Source organism: Anguilla rostrata, chromosome 5 (genome assembly GCF_018555375.3).
Source record: "Anguilla rostrata isolate EN2019 chromosome 5, ASM1855537v3, whole genome shotgun sequence".
Taxonomy (NCBI): Eukaryota; Metazoa; Chordata; class Actinopteri; order Anguilliformes; family Anguillidae; genus Anguilla; species Anguilla rostrata.
This window is the reverse complement of record NC_057937.1, coordinates 40,956,913-40,976,868: the sequence shown is the minus strand read 5'-3', so window position 1 is coordinate 40,976,868 and position 19,956 is coordinate 40,956,913. Positions and strand designations below refer to the sequence as shown.

The 19,956-nt window shown below is 39.8% G+C and overlaps 2 protein-coding genes across 2 annotated transcripts in view; one reads left to right on the top strand and one right to left on the bottom strand.

Annotated features, from left to right (window-relative positions):
• LOC135255282 (transmembrane protein 263-A-like) overlaps nt 1–3,212 on the top strand; it is a 69,418-nt gene extending 66,206 nt beyond the window's left edge. Inside the window, exon 3 of the mRNA XM_064336235.1 lies at nt 790–3,212. Within this exon, the coding sequence (XP_064192305.1) occupies nt 790–1,070 (281 nt within the window). The 3' untranslated portion in view covers nt 1,071–3,212. The remainder of the gene's footprint in view (nt 1–789) is intronic.
• Nucleotides 3,213–12,897: 9,685 nt separating this feature from the next.
• On the bottom strand, nt 12,898–16,658 carry LOC135255280 (carbohydrate sulfotransferase 1). Its single transcript, XM_064336234.1, has 2 exons — nt 16,283–16,658; nt 12,898–14,633 (listed from the first exon to the last, which is right to left on the bottom strand). Exon 2 carries the CDS (start codon nt 14,590–14,592, stop codon nt 13,330–13,332), a length of 1,263 nt encoding a protein of 420 aa, XP_064192304.1. The 5' UTR covers nt 14,593–14,633; nt 16,283–16,658; the 3' UTR covers nt 12,898–13,329.
• Nucleotides 16,659–19,956: the final 3,298 nt, after the last annotated feature.

Here is a 19,956-nt window from a genome sequence, read left to right as displayed (position 1 = left end):
CCATTTAAAGCCTGGGATACTTCCCACCTGGGACCCAGGTTTAAACAGGCCAGCTCAGTCGAAAACGCACCTCAAGTCAATGCCAAGATAAGCGTTCAAGGCTTGGAGAACATGCAGATTTGAACTGAAGTTTACCCTCACCCAGGCTTGTAAGAATGCACGATTTATATAGAATGAGGGTTTCTGCTACCCCTGTACCAGGTTGATTAAGCCAAGAGCAGGGAAACCCTTCAAAAACATTGCCTTCTGCTATTCTTTGGCATACAATTTGATGGCAGAAAAATATGCAATCTGGATGTTGTATCAATTTATGCCAACTATGCAAAATTTTAAGCTGCAAATGTTACACCTGCTTCCAAAAATAGTTGTGGGACATATGATTCAGGTGCAACTGATATCAATGCTGTTTGTGTAATAGAAAAGAGTGTTTTTATGTAGAGTTTCAGTTGCTTCACCTGTCTCTGTGACTATTACTTGTGGGTAAGGAGGCCTTTTTTCAATAAATATTTGTTTTTGACTTTTTTTTTAGTAAATGCAAGCGTTAACACTTTTTCTTCACAAAATCAGATTAGCGAGTTAGTTTTAGCTATTGCTAAACTTCACAAACTGTGTTGGTGAGGAAAAAAAAACATTTTTGTTTTTCATTGATAGTCAGTGTTGATTGAATGTGAGCCAGTGTATTTCGGCCTACTGTAAAAAAAACAGTGAATTCTGAAAGAGCGGGTATGTCTTGAAGTTCTGTTCTATGAAGAGGTGTCTCTAATAGGTTCTCACCACTGTCTGTTGCAGATCTGGAGAAGGACCACCCCAAAGCAGAGGCGGGCGTAATCTGGAGGGTGACAGGCGGACTCTTCAACATGACGAGGGGCGCGGTGGGCGCCACCCTGGGAGGCGTGGCCTGGGTGGGAAGCAAGAGCTTCGAGCTGACCAAGACAGCAGTAACGAGCGTCCCTGCGGCGGGTGTTGGCCTGGTCAAGGGCAGCGTCTCCGCGGTAGCGGGAGGCATGGGAGCAGTGGGATCAGCAGTGGCCAGCAAAGTCACACCAAAGAAAAAGGACAAATCTGACTAGGCCCACAGGCCGCTCTAGGGTTTGTTTTTTCATTTGTTTGTCGCAATAGGAATATCTATCTGGTCACTAAAGGGATATTTCTGAGGTTTGGTACATGACACAAAGAAAGTAAGGATGACAAAGTAAGGATGTGAACCTCGGTGCTTGCGGTGCAGTTTCTTTGGGGGGGGGGGGGCGGGCGGTGGTTGGTCTTTGGGGATTTGGTGTGGGGGTGTTGCGGAGTTAAGCACGATAAACATGATATAGTCTTTGATCCCTGAAAGCAGGTGTGATATCATCAGCACCACTTGACTGCAGACTGGGATTTAACAACAATTACTTTCACACAGATAAATGTCGGCAAATCACCCTTTAACCTTGGACCAAACTGAACTGTACAGCCAGATGACAGCATTGCAACTGATATGCTTTTCAGTCTGTTATTGAAGATAATGTGTGAATGCTTTATTCACATCCTTGAAGAACCATGGCTCTATTACTCCCTGTTGCTCTGCTGTCTCTGGCGACTACTATAGAAATGGACCATGTCAAGAACACTATTGTACATAAAAGGATCACGTTCATTCCGTTTTACTGAACATCAGTGTTTTTCTGAAGCTTTTGAATATGTGGAGAAATTGATGGATTTTACCAAAGTTTAGACCTAATAAAAAACTCACCACAATCACCACACAAAAAAGTGATTCGATTTCAAAAAGAAACAAAATCTTTTTCCATTACACCTACTTTTTCAAGATGTACTAAAGTGGCGATTGTGATTTTGTTCTTTTTGAATTGTACGTCGCAGTTTTGATTGGCGGTGTAGGCCCTATATAACAGATTCCAATCAGTATGTCATCTGTGCCGCTGCGTGAAGTTTCCCCGTGCATGCAGAGGATCATTTCATGCGGAGTGCGATAAAACCTTAAACAAAAGAAATGCACAGCGGGCAAAGAAAAGTACAGTTGATGATAGGTTCACTGGTCTCTGAGTAAAGGATGTCCATCAGCTGTCGACACTTAAATATAGACTTTTCGCTTTTAGTGATGAGCTGACTCAGGAACTAATTTCTCCTGGGCGGTGTACTCTTTTACCGGTGAAATCAGTCGGCTGTTGTCGGAAAATGAGCACTTATCAAAAACTGGCTTCGCTGTATCTGCAAGCTGTGGTACTTCAGAAACAGTACGCAATTTCTTCACATAGGGACTGGTTCAGAAATAGTGTGTAAAAAAAGCCATTAAATGTGGTGGATTGAAAGAGAAGGCCCAAAGATTAAGGACGATGAACTATGAAGAAATGAACAGCAGTATTGGCTGCAGGGTTGGTGTGAAACTGATCACGCTGTTGCCCTCTTATACAGTGAATCTAGGGAAAACAGAGGAAAGAGGGGGCTTTTGTGTTAGTTGACAGTTAGCCTAATTATGACAATAAAAAGCATCAGTACGATACTGTGATGCATACAAACTGCCAGGAGGTCCTGAATGGTTTCAGTGCAGCACCGTGTCAATGTTGAATTATGTGCAGGGTCAGGTTTGGGGTATCAGTGTTTACGTCATGCCCTTGCATTAATGTATGTTTACGTGCCTATGTAGACTAGATGGATACTGAGATGTGCTGCATTTCCCAAGAGTTTAATAGAAACTCAGAGACAGGACAGCTGTTACTATTTGCATTTATTATTCTACGTGCACAGGCTTTCTCATTTAAAACATGCATTTATTTTCTTGTTACAGTATACCCTGTCATGCTAAATGCTGCAGATCGGAGCTTTTTTTTTTGTTTCTGGTTTTTCTTTTTAAGATTTGGAACATGAATTTCCAGTCTTTTACCATACCTAAGTGTGTATTTAAAGAAGTTACTGTAAGTTCATTAGGAGTTTCAAATGAAATCCCTTGCTTGGCATGGTAGTTGTGTATGCTAGTGCACTGCATGCTTCAGGCTGTAGTTTCCCGTATTCAATGTGGTATAACTCTACTTCTTTCTTTTTCCCTTGGTTTTTTTATTCATTTATTATGCACATTAGATTCTGGTAGCAATTTCCTGTATCAGAGGATCTGTTGCTGTAAATTGGACTTTGAAGACAGTTTAGATTTTGTCTATTATAGAACTATTTTTGCAAACTTGATGCTGTATTCTATAAATAAAGTAACTGTATTTTAAGAATCACAGTAGAATCATCTTTATTTTTATACATTTTATTTGTAGCACTGTAAGATTTTGGTTTACTTTTTTGACTAAATACAACACAACAAACCTTAAAGCGGATGGGCTGCAGCAGCAGAAGACCATGCCGGGTTGCACTCTTGTCTGCTAAGAAAAGGAAGATGAGGCTACTGTGCCCAAGTGAACACCAAACCTTGATCATTGAAAATTGGAACGATTCCTGGGGTGGCGAATCTTGATTTTTGCTGCGATATGCAGACTGTAGAGTCAGAATTTGCCATGAACAGCATGAAGCCATAGATCCGTCCTGCCTTGTGCCAGCGGTGCTGGCTGGTGCTGGTGGTGTAATGGTGTGAGGAATCTTTCCTTGGCACCCATGAGGCCCCTGAATGCCAATTGAGCATCATCATAAATGCCACAGCATACCTAAGCATTGTTTCTGACCATGTGCATCCCTTTACAGCCACAGTTTATCCTTTTTCAAGTGGCTACTTCCAGCAGGGTAATGCATCATGTGACAAAGTACACATCATCTCAACCTGGTTTCACAGACATGATAGTGACTTTAGTTTGCTCCAATGGCCTGCACAGTCTCCAGATCTCAATCCAATAGAGCATCTTCAGGATGAGGTGGAATGGGAGGCTTGCATCATGAATGTGTGGCTGAAAAATCTGCTATCAAGTGATGCTATCAAGTAAGCATGGACCAAAATCCCTGAGGAACATTTCCAGCACCTTGGTGAATTCATGCTGGAAAGAATTCAGGCTGTTCTAGAGGCACAAGGGGGACCAGCCCAGTATTAGATTAGTACCTAATAAAGTTGCCAATGAGTATATGTGTGTGTTATGTATTGTGTATACAGCGAGCTCCGTAATGTTTTGAACAAAGACTTTTTTTTCTTGATTTGGCTATGTACTCCACAATTTTTTTTACTTCTAATCAAACAATTAACAAGTTTGGCTTTGAATAAAAAGTGCTGTAATTGATATGGTGCAACCAAAATGTATTAAAATACCACGTGGCACTTTAACCACATGTGAATTGTTTGATTACAAATCTAAAATTGTGGCGTACAGAGGCAAATTAAGAATTCCTAAGTTCCTAATACATAATGCCCTTTTCACCCACAACTGTAATGTTAGTTGTACCATTTCTATGTAATCCCTTTTATTTTCACTACCTTTGTTTTGCTTTCCCCTGGGGGCTGCCTCGAAGACCTCCCCCTCTCTTGGCTTTCACGCGTCTTTGTTCCCTCCTATTGGCTGGATTTACAGCCCCCGTCCTCTGCTCTGGCCTTTGTGTCCCACCAGTCCCTTCATTTTTTCCTTTTCCTCCCAACAAAAGAGGAAGAAAAGGCTAAGAGTGTGCAGCCGCGCTGCTGACATGGCAGGCCTCAAAAAAAAGGTTGAAATGCAAAGAAACAATCCGTCTTTTGCGATGTTCGGCTTCTGCAACATCTGATGCAGCCACAGAGGAATATGACAGTGCCACAGAGCCGTTGTTGCTACCACTGCACCATTACATCCCGTGTTTTGTACAACAAGCTGAGCGAAATGCACTGCGAGCAGGACACCCTTTTTACTGCAGGCTTGGCTTGGCATGAAAGTGCAGAAGGATGCCTCTTGAGTATAAATGCTGGTGTGATGCGGATACTGACAGCACCTGCTGTGTCCCAGAGGCCTCCCAGTGACCCCTGCAGCATCTATGTGCTTCTGTAGCCCCGGGGGAATCACGTCTAATTGGCTGGTGGGTGCATTTGCATGGAAGAGTTCCTCTAAGAACCTCATTGGAATAGCCGAAACGACAGCAGTAGCAGGTGAAGACGACCAGCTTGCCGGTGATGCTGGCAGAACGAATAGAATGAACAGAATGCATTGCTCACAAACAGCAGACCAAACAAGGTCTGGGGAAGAATAAACACCGCGAACAGTGTGTTCCTCATGGTCATCACTCCTGTCATCAGTAATAGTTTATTTTCAGTCCGTCCAATGAGGAAGCACATAGAAACCTGTACAGACATAGAACATTTTGCAATATTTAAGACGATGCCATGGTGCATTTCATGAAAGGAGAAATAGGTACCAGTTTTCTCTCAGTCAGCAATCCCTAGTTCCTCAAGGTAAAAGGCCATACAACCAGTAATAGTGTGATTCACGTGCAGTTTTATCCTTACTGAGAACACATTTCAAGATGAATAATGAGCATACAACAGAGTGATGTATCTTAATAAAGTTGATATTGGAGTCTATGTCTGAACATAGGTTCTTGAGAATATTTGTGTGTGTGTGTGTGTGTAGAGAGAGAGAGAGAGAGAGAGAGATAGAGAAGGAAAGATGGGTACATTCTGCTGAAATTTACTTTTGATTTATTGCAAATGATTAAGGTGCTAATAGGCTATTTATAATAAACCATACTGTCTGAGGCATTTAATTCTGAAATGACATTGAACAAAAATATATTTATGTGGACTTGCATTTATTTATCTTGGACACAAAAAAATCCCTGTGGTTCCATTTTTCTATGGTCTCTCTGGTTGTCTTTCATACAACTGTGCTAAATCACTACCAAATATCAGTAACACTTTACAATAAGGTTGCATTGATTAACATGTACTAATTACGGTAACATATTTCTTTAATGCTTTTATGGCTGTATTGTGCAGAAATGTGTCAAGGACAAAGTCTTTAATAATTTGAAGTAAAGGCAGAGACCTATTATTTTATTTTGTTTATTAACAACCTTTTGATCATGTGGAACAATTCCGCGCACACACACACACACGAACACACACACACAAACACGTTTTCAGTACAGCATGTTTTCAGTACAGCATTGGAACCAGGAGTTTATAGTCAAATGTCAAATGGTACCAAACTTGAGCTTCTTGGCCACACACACACCAGGGATGGGTTTGACATCAGAAGAGTGCTTGTGTTGAAAAGGATGTCATACCAATGGTGAAGTATAGTGTTGGGTCTTTGGTGTTATGAGGTTGCTTTGCATATCCTGCTTCTGGAGCTTTTATGAAGGTCAATAGCATCATGAACTCTAGCAACAACCAAGGCATTGCCAAAAACCTTGTACCACCCTGCCAGGAATCTCAAACTTGGTTGCAAAGGGATCTTTTGCAACCAATGATTTAGCAACCAATGATCCCAAGCAAACCTCAAAATTAACCAGGAAAATTACTGTTTTGCTATGGACATTTTAGTCTCCAGACTTGAACCCGAACAAAAGATTTTTTTGTTTGAATTCAGGGTCTTGAAAGATTCTGCATGGAACGATTCTGCAAGGAGGAATGGTCAGTGATCACTGTAACAATATTATAAAACACCATAGAAGATACCTCAGTAGTGTCATCCTTACAAAGGGAGGTTGCAAAAATACTGAAAACTGAATAATTGCGTAATTGTGAATAATGTGACAGTTTGGAAGCAAAACATTGAAACATATTTTTTGCAATTGTATTAATATCAGTTGTAAAATTTACGTTTTTTTTTCCATTTTGAGCATACAATATAGTGCATTACCTGTGGTTATTTTATACAGCCTCATTTTTATCAAGGGTACAAATAATTTAGGAGAGCACTAACAGTCCCCTGAATTTATCCAGATTTGTGGTCACCAAAGGTTCAAGGACTTAAGAGTCTCCTATTCCTATGCACAGTACAGTATCTGGTTACTACCATGGCCTGTGAATGGGCTTGGGGGAAACTTCACACTTTTTATCCTTTGTCACCAAGTCCCTTTCAATATGCAAGTCGTATTCATTGTGCGACACACCGACTTGCAAGGTCCTGGCTTTTTAAAAAAAGACATGTTTGACACAGCACCTTATAGGACCAGCAGCATCAGGAAATGTGACTCTTCTGACTCTGTTTTGAAACAGGTAGTGGCACAGATCTGCAGCCCCAGACAACAGCTGTTATTACTTGCACTTTCAATCACAAGCTTATCTTCATGCAAAAGCTGACCAGGGGATGTTCACAGAATAACAAATGCACACATGAAAAGACTAGGCTAAAGCTCCTCAGTAATTCTGCCTTCAAGCTGGTATCATCTTGCTTAACTGTACACATCTGTCATACAGAACCTTTTCAAGGATGACCATAACTATTGCAAAAAAAAGTTTTTTGTTTTGTAAGAGGGGGATTCCTGATTGGTACAGACCTGTGACAGCTCATTAACAACATTTTCTGAGGCTAGTGAGACTCACTAGCATGCTAAGTATGACTTGGTGAGTTATTTGAAAGAAAAGAATACAGTACATACCCCTTCTTCCATGGTCAACTTCATAATTAATCTCCCCATTGATATTTCTGCAGCCAAGTGCACAGCCAGTGTATGATACTTGAACCCATCCTATTCACCCAGCTTTTGCAGAAACTCACCATTTTACAGTAATTCAGGATTTTCAGTACATGATTATATATCAAAGGGTCTAAAACCTGTCTGTACCAACACATCACTGGGCAAGTCAATGAAATAAAGTGTGAGAAATGAGAGATGAGCTTTCATGCAAAAACATCAGTAAATTTAATGATTAAAATCTAATATAGCAATTTATATAAGTACTTAACAGTTTTCAGTGTTTTACTATATTTAATAATTTAGGACATAACAAAATTACTTCGCTACAGTCAAACCCAGACAATTATAAAAAAGCTAATGGACCATAACCAAATTAATTTGTTTTTAAAGCCATGAGAAAACCATTTCAAAAATGAAAAGATGGGACTGGCAAAGGAAGAAACTATCCATAGGAACTCAGGACAGAGGTCATACTAATACTATACTGGCTTTGGATGTTGCTGCAGAGAGCATACAATGAGGAATAAATCATATTCCCTTTACAAATCTGTCTCATTTATTTAAGCCCAGCAGACAAACAACCTATTGACAATATGCACTTAATTGTCTAGAAAGAGACTTTCATTCACAGTAACAAACTGAAAAACAGCTGTTCGCTGACCAACTGTGGTGGCTCCCTTGGACTTCTGAGATGCAATATGTAGGTTACTTTCTTTGCTTCTGTTCCATGGTTGTTCCTGCATTAAGACTAACAAATCCAGCTTATTAAAACTGCAAGCATCCATAAAAATATCATGACATCATTGGAGCCTCAGTGCTCAAGTTTGCCAATGCTAACAGCCAGGCAGTAAACTAAGGAAAGGAGTATATTTCTGTCAACTTGTGCTGAGCCAAAATGAAGTCATTACACAGTCACAGGCTGTTCCTTTCTGTTCACATTAAAACTCAGTTGCTTAGTCATGGGGAGGAATATTTTTACTGCAAACAGCACTAAGGGTATTTTGGGTGAATGATACATAGAGAATTGGGAACATGCATAAAGTGAGGACTCAAGGTGTGTAATGGGCAACAAAAACTTTAACAGATAGGATTTGTCACATTGGAAGTAAACCTAGGAAAATGAGAACTGGCATTGAAATGTATCTTTCATTCATCTAGCAAGCTGAATGGCAAATTCTGTATTCCCCTCAATTGTTCACAACTGAAATTAGTCACATATATTTGCTACCTCAGTATAATATCCCAGTCACATTTACTGATCCTGACACCACCACATCCCCCCAAGCTTCAATGGCCTAGGTGATTTGACTGTTGACATTTTGAGTATCTGCCCCCCTCTTTATTCATCGTTGTTTTGATTGACAACCTTCATGACAACTTTTAAGTTTCATAAACCGCATTCCTTCAACTGGTTTAGGGGTCAAAGGAGTTATCACTGCCTTCAATTTCATGTTAAGGTTTGACTTTCAACAACAATGTAAACAATGAAAGCCTAAAGCTATAGGTTGACAATAAAAAAAACAGAAAATCTGTGATTTCTTCATGTGTCCTGTGAAAAAAGTGCAAAGCTATAAATTCAGAATATGCCCCAAAAGTATCCTCCGAAACTTGTGAACCAGACGAGCATACTGTACGTTAGCACCGGAGCTCGCCTGATTCGCCAGCAAATGAACAGCTAACTCAAATTTCATGGATTATGTACATGGGAAAACATCATACCAAGAGAGAAGGGACATTTACCCTCTGGACTGGATAGATAATACTGGACATTATTTTTCAGTCACAGAAATAGGGGGGTAATCTACTACTTTTTCAGCGCGTTTAGCTCGATCAGTTCATGTGGTTGGTGTAGGCCTTCTCAACTCGACTGCAGATTCTAGTGTGTCCTGGGGAGGCCAGCAAGCGAGCAAAGTAATCAACATTCAGTTTTGGAAACCTGCACTTGAAAGATTCCCACCTTAAACTGTACCACAAGCATGCATACTTTTAATCTGAGCATTTCAGAATGGTTCTCACAATGCAAATTTCTCAGGTTTGGAAAGGATCAAGATCAGTAGGCCTACAATGGCAGAAATTGAATGACATTGCTATCAGAGCACAGAGACATTGTGGATACCCCAGCGGAGGTATGGACATCTGCAGAAAAACAAGACTGCCAGACCTGGTTTTAAAAGGTAAGACACGTTTATTATTACCATGAAAACTATCAATGGGCTTCAATGTTGAAGGCAGTGATGTTAGTTTGTTCAAAAGCTGCCCCTCCACTTACTACGTACTATAAGTCATTAGTGAGAGACAGTTGGAGAAAAATTACCATTTGCTAAAATGAGTGCAATTTAAGCATTGACTCATCTGAATCACGAGTTACCTACTTTAGTCAAACGATTAGTTGATCTAATTTAGGGAGAGTCATGAAGGACAGTGAGCATGGATGGAAGTATAAATGCTACAAAAAGTATGTCTTTGAGCAAGTGGTCCTCACTCCTGGAGAACTAGAGTCTGCTAAATTTTGTTGTTACTCAGAACTTCAGTAGCACAGCAACTGACCAATTAAAGCTGTTGATTATGCAGTTAACTCAGATGACCTGGTTTCTTGGATCTAAATCAGTCACTGATCTTAAGGAAAAAAACAAAAACCAGCAGACTCTGAGGCTCTCCAGATTCCAGGACCAGGACTGAGTGTGCCTTTGCCTGAGTTTGAAAAATGCATCCATATAAAGCAGGGGTGTGCAATCTTATCTGAAAAGGACTGGTGTTGCTGCAGGTTTTTGTTCTAGCCCTGCACTAAGACACCTCACAGGTGTACTACAAAGTGAGATTACAGGGTTAGTGAGCTAACTTAATATTTAACCATGGGTATTTTGTATCACAAAGCTGATTCACTTTAAATTGGGGTATACTGGCATGGTAATTTATGCTGCATGGCTAACCTGGTCCTGGGCTGGTTTTGTTCAAGCTATCAGACTGAAACATGTAAAAGCACCACCCTTTGACCAATCAACTCCTTGGAAAAAGGCGTCTCCAGTCCTGTAGGATCCTGAAGAATTTGGGGGTAGGGCAGAGATTATTTAGAGATCGAATTAATCCCCTGAATTTCTATGGGGGTACCCTATACAACAGATATAGATTTTCAACAGAGGGACAAGTAGGCTACATATGCAAGCTTCATAAAATCTATGCATCTATATCTACTTCCCTTAATTATGGGACAATGGCCTGAGTGTCATTATTCTAACACATAATGAGCAGTAATACATTATACAACAATTAGTGAGAGTGTATTAGTTTCGGTATGGTAAATAATAACTTTTTGACTGTTTTATGTTCTTCATATTCGTCCATTATATCCGTCCATAACAGCCTTTTTTCCTCAGGTGAGAAATGCTCACATATGGTCCATGCTGCTATAGGCTCATTTTTGCAGACACCCCTGCTTTTATTGGAACACACACACAGCTTGATTTACAGAGCTTGTGTTCACTTAGCAAGATGATAGCCACTTTGTGATATCGGTTAAGCTCAGTTGCAGTGTTAGGTTTTGTGAAGCCAGCTAATGCAAAGAAATCCTGGGTATGTTAAGCTTCCATTGTAGTATACACTACATTTAGATAATCTAACTTAGCCAACCAATATCGTTAGCAGCGCATTCATGTCATGCAAATTCCCAATGTTAATGATAACCTTAGTAAGCAGTTCTGTACCTGATCTGTTTTTAAAGATATTCAACATAAAGCATGTGTAGCTGCAAACAGAGACAGCTGGGTATGCAAATATCCAAACAAAGTAAGAAGAGCAGTCTTGCTAAGTGTGTGATGTGACTTTGAACAACAGTAAACATTTTCATTAATGGATATGGATATGCAACTAGCATGTTTAGTCTACCCCATCTCCTTTAGTGGCTGGTTAAATGTCTTCCAGCTTGTTTGGTTTCAGATGGAAGTGTGCCAAAATGTACATTACATTGGCCACCCATTGCAACATTAGTACCTATAGACCTATGTCATTATAATGTGATAGTTTCCTGGAAGAACAGACAATAAATCTACTCTTGAAGACTTAATGAGATGGCAACATCAATGATAGTCTAGCTAATGTTTACTTTGTGCCTCACAGGCGAGTCGATCTACTTGATGTCTATTTTCCCAACTTATGAGAGTGGACTAAATGGTGAAGACTTGTTTCCTCTCACTCAGTAATAATCATCATTTCTGCCTGTGATGCCTCTAAGCAGGCATGCAAGCACAATACATGTGCCAAACACACACACACACACACACACAAGGGCAGAGAGAGAGAAATGAAAGCATGTGTTGTGGTGGTGCTACAGACATTGTGTTAACTCTGCCCTTGTTATCAGAATTAATTGGGCTATATTACCAATTTATTTCCACTATCACGCTTAAGTAACAATCCCATTATGACACTTTTACCCTTTGAAAGCCAGCTATGATGCATCTGCTCAGACAATCAACCTGCTTCTGGCCCCTCAAAATTTGGCCTTTGCAGTCAGGCAAAAATGTCCATTTTCTATCGGTGCAATGAGCTGGGTTATGGGTATGGGTTCTGCTTATTTCCTGAATTGGAATAAAAAGAAAAAACCATGCCTCCAGTGAAGAGTGCTTTTTGTTGTGTAAGCCTTATGTTTCGCCCACGGAAACAATAAACATTGTAAGCCATTACACGCAGAGCACGACACACGTGGCAGAATGCAGCGGCCTTTCCAGTGAGGTCAACCCTAAGAAATACAACGCTTACAAAGATGGGAAAATACCCTCACAGAATGGATGACAACAATGCCATTTCTCACAGCAGTCTACAGAAGGTTAGTCATTCTGCATCCAGTGTGACATTCTGTGGTGTTTCTCAAAGTTTTTATTTGCACCAATAACTATAACCAAGTAATAACTATATTTTCACATAAGAAGAACTGGTATTCAAGTATTCAAGAACATGCCTGAGCTTCACTGGTCACAAATCAAGTAACATGCATGTATTGAGGACGAAAGTGTAATAACTGAATTTAAGGAATAAGACCTTGTAATTTCTGATATACCAATGATTTTGTAGCACATGCAAGGAAAGGATGGCTTTTCTGATAAATGTTGAAAAAACTGCTGAACATTCTTTATAATAAAGTAACATTTCTGCTCCTGATTCAGACCATAGTTTAAGACTTATGTTCTGCATCTCATCACTCATTCAGAGCGATCAATAGATTGAAGACTGAAGCTCTAATTAAACTTATTCACCATCTCTGTGCAATTTTGTATTGCTGTCTACGTTTTTTTATCCATTGCCAGTACTCAGTAATTACCCAGCGGTACATAATTCATTATGAAGCATCATCCCCAAGAGATTTTAAGTACTAAAGACTGACTGTAACATCCACATTTTATTGCACAATAGATCTCATACATTTCAGTAATTCAGCCACAGGAATTAAGTACATTTCCTAATATTTTAGGTCCAGTTACTTCAAATGGACAAATGGCAACATTCACTTTTGTCAATGCAGTAGCCAGCAAACAATAATTTTATGAAGGGTGGTGCTTTATTTTTATTTTTTTGTTCATTTTCAAATGAACAAAAAAAGTTCTGAAGTAAACATGGTCTCTTAGAAATCACTTCACATCAAATTCATGTCTGTAAACAATATTATTTGTTTAAATGTGTTGTGCTATACCTAATGTAATGAGGGTGCCTGATCTGATGCCTTCAAGTTTTTTGTAAATTTAGTGCAAAATTGAAAATATTAAGGCAACATTTATAAATATATCAAAAATAGTTGTCCACAACTACCTTTAGTTACAAAAACGGTACAAAAGTTCTGTCTTGAACGAGCGTGAGAGACATATTCTTGAGTTCCTCCGGGGAGCTGACCGCCTTGTAGCCCAGCTGGTGCAGAATCTGCTGGCACACGGTTTGCGTGTAGTCGACCATGTCGTAAGACAATTTCAATCTCCAGTTCTCTGCGTTGGCCGCTGAGTCCCTCACTGTCCCGTATTTATGCTTGGCCGACAGCTCGTTACTTCCTCGAGTGTTCGTCTGTATCCACTGGACCACGTTCTTGTCCATGGACATGCCCAAGTAATCATATATCTCCTTTGTCTTTTGCAGTGGGTTCCTGGCCAGGTCCTCATACCTCACCAGCATGTACTTCCCCTTCAGCCAGTGGGGCTGACTCAAGCCTGTGGAAACCGAGTTGAGAAAATCCTCGCACACCACTGTCAGCTGGCTCAGGTCCAGGTTGTACGGCTTGCGGCCCGTGGCCCTCCAGATCCTCCACAGCCGGTAGGTGTCCCGGAAGGTCTCAATCCTCGAGGACAGGATCCCCCTCGGGTCCCGAACCAGCTGAATGATCTTCAGATTGAGTCGGGGGTCCTCCACAAGGGCCCTGAGGTCATTTATTTCTGGCACCCGCACAATCTTGATGGCCATGTGTCGGCGCTCCCTGCAGGAGTCGGCAGCCAGAGTCATGTTGACTGAGGGGCACTTCTTGACACAGTCGCCTTCCTCAATGTTGACCTCGCTGGGACCAAAGGCATCACACACTGGTGGGGAGCACAGTGCCCTGCTGGCCCCCCGGCGGAATAGTTTGTCTGTGGTGTGGTTCACTGGCTGGGGCCTAATGTAGCTCTCCAGGAAGTAGAAGTCACAGTCATACAGGCTTCTCAAGAGATCCCTGCTGGCCCCTAGCATCACTCTCCTGTCAGCTGTGTTCTTGCTGTGGGAGAGCCGGGGAATCAGGGTCATCTGTACATGGTACAGGGGCTCAAACAGGTAGAACACATCTGAATGCTGGTTGAACAGCTGGCCCACAAAGGAGGAGCCGCTTCGGGTGGTTGCCAGGATAAGGATGTGGGTCTTCCTGGAGGTATTGTAGGTGAAGTAGGGGTATTCATCACAGATCCTGTCGAAGGTGTCCGTCTCCTGGCCCAGGCCACAGTTCAAAGGGTTTGGTACCGGGCACATCTGAAAGGGCTTTGCTGTGAAAGTCCTGATTGCGGTGTACTGGATTGCAATGGATGCCAAGGCTAGAAGAATCACAGCCTTCCAGGAACATTGCATGGCTGAACAACTTCATCTAGATGCTGCAGTCTATTTTGATCCTGTCTGTGAAGAGGAAAATCTTATTGCAGTGTCGTAAATACAATAAGTGAACACAGCACAGTACAACTATTCATGCTTTAAAGTAAACAGAGCTAGGTGCAAGCAAACAAGCTAGCAGGCTGAATGTCCGTTTAACATACACTGCCTCAGCAGCAATTTATAAGTGCTTTCATATTTAAACATCCTCTTATACAAAATAGATTTAAAACAAACCTCTTGTTAAATCTGAAACCAAATATATGTGGGAAACAAAGAAGATTAAAACCTAATGACTGAATAGAAATACAATTTGCCAGTGAGCAAAAGCAGAATCTAGATGTCTAGAGGGGTGGAGATTAAGGCTGAGAGACGTTTTGACAAACCCGAATACAGTTCAGGTTTTTAATCGGGTAGGCTATGCTATAGCCTGGCTACGTCCGAATCGGCAAGAAAACTTTCACTTTTCCGCCTGGTTTTCATCTGGACGCCTAGACGGCGCTTCACCGAATATTCACCGACTTTACACCACAAAAATGTTCACTGGGTTACTATCAACTCAAAATGTTAAACATGGAAACGTGCTGTAGCAAACTATAATTGCACTGTAGGCGAATACTAATAGGCTATACTCTCTCTGAAAGATATAATTTGAAGCTATATTGAATACATGCACTTGGCCATTAGAGGAAGCGTTTCCAATTGCATGCACTCATCATGAAGTAGCCTAAAGTTTTATATGAAAACGGTGCTGGATTAAAAACGATTTCACGCAAATTTTGATTTTTAAAATCCAATATTTATCTTTTTTAATATTACGAAATTGAATTTAAAAAACAAAATAAAATATTCCTGATTCTACTTAACAGCATACCAGGTCATGGTTTTTCTTTTCCTTCAGCGCATCAGCCTACCAGTCCTGTTAAATAGAATCGAATTGCCTCTTAGAAAACACGAGATATTTTCTACGTAGCCTACACGACTCGAGGTAGGCTACGACATTCAACCAAGATATCCACTTTTATCGTTTTAGAACATTAGGTTAATTAACTTGTGGGTAAAATCATATGACGTGGACTGGCAATCTTATATGAACGATATTCCAATGCAAATGGAATATAGTATTTTGTTATCTGAATCTACTGTTTGTTATGTGCAAGTATTTGTGAAGGCTAACGAATGAAACTTATTTAATAGCCGAAAAAAATCAAGATACAACACATTCACAAATGTTGCTACGTAGGCCTTGCATCACTTTCCGAATAAATGGAAGTAACGTTAAGTTGGAACGCGATCTCGCACACCTGTAGAAATTTTTTTTAAAAGCGATTTGCAAAAAGCACTACACTTAACGGAGTCAACGAGAAACCGAGATAGGCTATATTCACCACAGGCCAACAACATTTGTCTCATATAGTTATATTGATTGAATGATACAGGCGATGTGCCGTAAAAGGACGACATTACAATTAAATGTAGGCTAAATATAATTTGTAAATGGTAGGTTGATATCAGAACTTGTATTAGCCTACATTAAAACGTGCCTAATTGAGCAAACACTATTAACGTTGGCTACGGCTAGACAGAAAAATAATCCAATCCCTCCTAATAAAAACGAATAGCATAACGACGTTGCAAAAAAAAAAAAAAGAAGTGCACAAATTTAGTTAACTTGCCTTTCGGACTCAAGACACTGAAGAATACAGGCGAGGATCATGTAAAAAGACTGTTGATGATAAATTCAGTACAGTAGTCCCAGTCACAAAGGTTGGGTCCCATTTCCTCCAAATGGAATATCCAGGAGAGGCAGCTGCCTTGTATCCCTACATCTGCCATCTGAATAATGAAGAGAGAGGGGGAATATCCCCAGGAAGGAAGATTCGGGTGGTGCTAGAGAGAGGTGAACATGTCTGTAGCTAGTTGATGGAAATAAATGTTAAAAACGAGAAATGAAATAGAGAAAGATGAAGCAGCGCTCGATCCAGAATCGCAGCACCCTACGACTACTCCGGATCTTCTTAGCAAACTAATGTGCGTAGGTGGCGTAAGAGGTAGCTATAGGATGAAATGTGCCAGTGTCTCACTCTGGACCACCCCCAGCCCCCTACTCCACTCCCTCCCTCCCTCCCTCGCGCAACAATCCCCCCCCCCCCAATTCTCCCTTCACGGTCTCTTTTCAGCCTTCACTCGCGTCTTGTTTTTGTAGTTCGACAGTCGGATTGTAGCCTACCTTCGTGTGGCATCTATCTTATGAGAATTTTCAACATTGTCTTAATGTATCTTAATAGTGATATTTTCTCTTCCGAGGAACAAGCATGGGTTACTATTTCCAAAAAAAAAAAAAAAAAACTATACCCGCATGTGGAATTGGAACAACATTGAAATGAGAAAATCTATTTAATATCATATGAAATCGGTGACGAAATGGATGCTAGATACCTGTAAATGCACAGGTTGCCGTCTTTAAATTCAGAGCGCCTGTACCGCACATACATAAAAGCTTGTAACAAACCGCGTAGCCTATGGCAGTCATCAGAACTGTTGATAGGTCAAACAACTTCGCGTTCATAATCTTAAGGAGATATAATGAATATGACCGGTAGCTGCGTCTTGTAGAAATAATCACTAAACATAAATATTGTCATCGAATATTGAGAAAATTAATAGATAGCTTTTGTTATAACAGCCTGCGCTGCTGGGTTGTCTAATGTTTGTGTTTCACGTAAAGTAAAATCGTTCAGAGCGTTAACTGTACAGTATGACTTACTAGCACTGAAAATAGGTATTTGAAAAAAGATGTATTTACAGTGCTTTGGATGCAAGCGGCAATTAAAGCCAACGAAATCAAAATGACAGGGAAATTGTCTGAACTTAATTTCAATATGAATAATCAAAACTCTTCATATCAACGTTAATCCAGAAAACGAAGCCTGAATGAATCAGGGTTTAATTGTTTTTCATGCCGCTTCCCCTTTACTATTCAGTGAATGTAGGCTTCTTCTTTTTTGTCAGCTAAAATCATTATTATTAGGCAATTTTTCTAAAATGCAAACGTAATTCACCGTATTTGTTTTGTTTTTTAAACTTTGTTACCAGTTTGCTCAGACTATTGCTTAGCATAGCCTGTAGTTTTTAAACAGAATTATTTATGAACTGCGCTAAATAATGGGAGTGGCCAAGTTGTGACACAAGATGATATCATTTCACAGTTACATTTTCTTTGAATTATGATTCAATTTAGTATTATTATTTTCCATTTATATACATCGTTTCTATATTTAAGATGTACAGTAAAGCAAATAAAGGATGTCATCCAAGATTATTTGAGACACAGGATTGGACTCACCTGACATATGCCTTTTAATTTATAACTTCTTTACAGTCTGGTCAGTTCAGTAGGCATAATTATCGTAATTAATGTACCAAACTGTATGTGGAAAATAGTTACATTTATGACAAATTAGGATTTAATCCAGCAAAAGTTACTTATTGGTAGATAAATTTAGACCTTTATTAAATCAGAATTTGTCCTTAAATTTGGATGAAGTAAATGCAAGTTTTTCACTTTTTCTTCACTGTGTCAGTTTGGCAAGTTTATTTTAGTGATTGTTAAACTCACAATTTGTGTTTGTGAAAGAAACCCTGCTTTTAATTGTTATTCAAGTTACAATATATAGTCCCCATTGGTACATTTCATCAATTGGCCAAATAAATTGATAACTTCTCATTCTGATGTCCTGCAAAGTCAACTTTAAAGTATATTTAAGTAATTTAATTAAGGTTATTCAAAGATTGGCAAAGCTTTGAACCTTCATAACAGCTCTGCTAAATCCAAAAAATGTCACAAAAAGTAAAAATATGGCACAGACCATTCTAGAGCTCTGAGCAACCAGAGAAAAAGCATTGTTCTCAGAGAAGGGCCTGAGAGCCCAGCTACAACACTGGCAGAGTTGCACTTGCAGAGCTCATTAGCTGAAATGGGTGAAACTTTCCAGAGATCAAGAATATATTCAGAACTTCACAGATTTGGTGTCCCTGAGAGAGTTGCTATACCAAAGCCATTCCTGAAAAAGGCCGACATTAAGTCATGCCTACAGCATGCAAGAGGCCTAATCACCCATTGTGAACTTCAACTTAGTGTAGTGGTTAGCATGGCTGCCTCTCACTGTGACGACTGGAATTCTATTCCTGCCTGCTCCTTGCTGAGCTTCTAACACTAATTTATTTTTATTTTTTGTTTACCATTACATTCAATTATTTTGGGGGGCACAGAATTTGGGAGGGCCAGGGCCCCTAATGAGGTCTCTGGCCTGAAACAAAAGTGCTATGTTTGGCACACACAATAACCTTGGTAACAACGTCCTTGCCATCAAGCATGATGGTGGCAGCATCATGCTACGAGGTTCTTTTTCAGAAGGAGGGTCTGTGTGTTGTTGAATGGAATGAAATGCTGGAAAATCCTTGAGAACATATTTCAGTCCAAGATTTTTCATTAGGGCCAAGATTCATATTCCAACAGTACAGTGACCCAGAACACACACCAAAAACTACAAAAAAAACACAAGCGAGAGTTCAATACTTTTGCGAATGAGAAGTCTTTCACTATAAATGTGTTGCATGTATTTTGTTGGTGAAGTGGGAAATCATTTCAATGCATTCAAATTTAAAGGTGTAATAGGACAAAATGTAAAAAAAGTTCAAGGAGGGTGAGTGCTTTTTGAAGGCACTGTATATCCAAGTTCATGCTAGGATTTATTTTAGGTTTTCAGTGTGTCAGACAAATGCTTACAGTCATTTCCATTATCAATGTGTGCACAGCAGACAGGGGTATTTAGCAACACAATATTGCATTTTTGGAACCTGAAGACTATTTGAAAACAGACATTAAAAGGATTAAATATATAAATATATGCTTTGTACAAGATGACTGAGGTAAATTAAAAAATTTTAAAAAGTAAATTTGCATCTGTACACATTCAGTGCATCCAGATACATACAGGAATGCTTTGTACATCAAGATGACTGCGGTTAAAAAAAAAAAAAACATTTGCATATGCACACATTCAGTGTAAACCTTTTCTGAAGAATCTGCCATGATCTTGCGTTCTTAGTTGTTTACTGAAAAATATTTTTCTTCCAAATCAAGAGGAATAATCTATTACTGAATAAAGATGAGAAAAAAAACCTCTAAGGCTAATACATTTTCCATGATTCACAATGGTAAATAGGCCTATATGGATAGTAGACAACGCATTAATTGGCTTGAGCCTGCAGTGTAGAATAATGCATTTAACAACAAGATAAAACAACAACAATATCCTGATCATATAAGGCTCATCTTTAGGC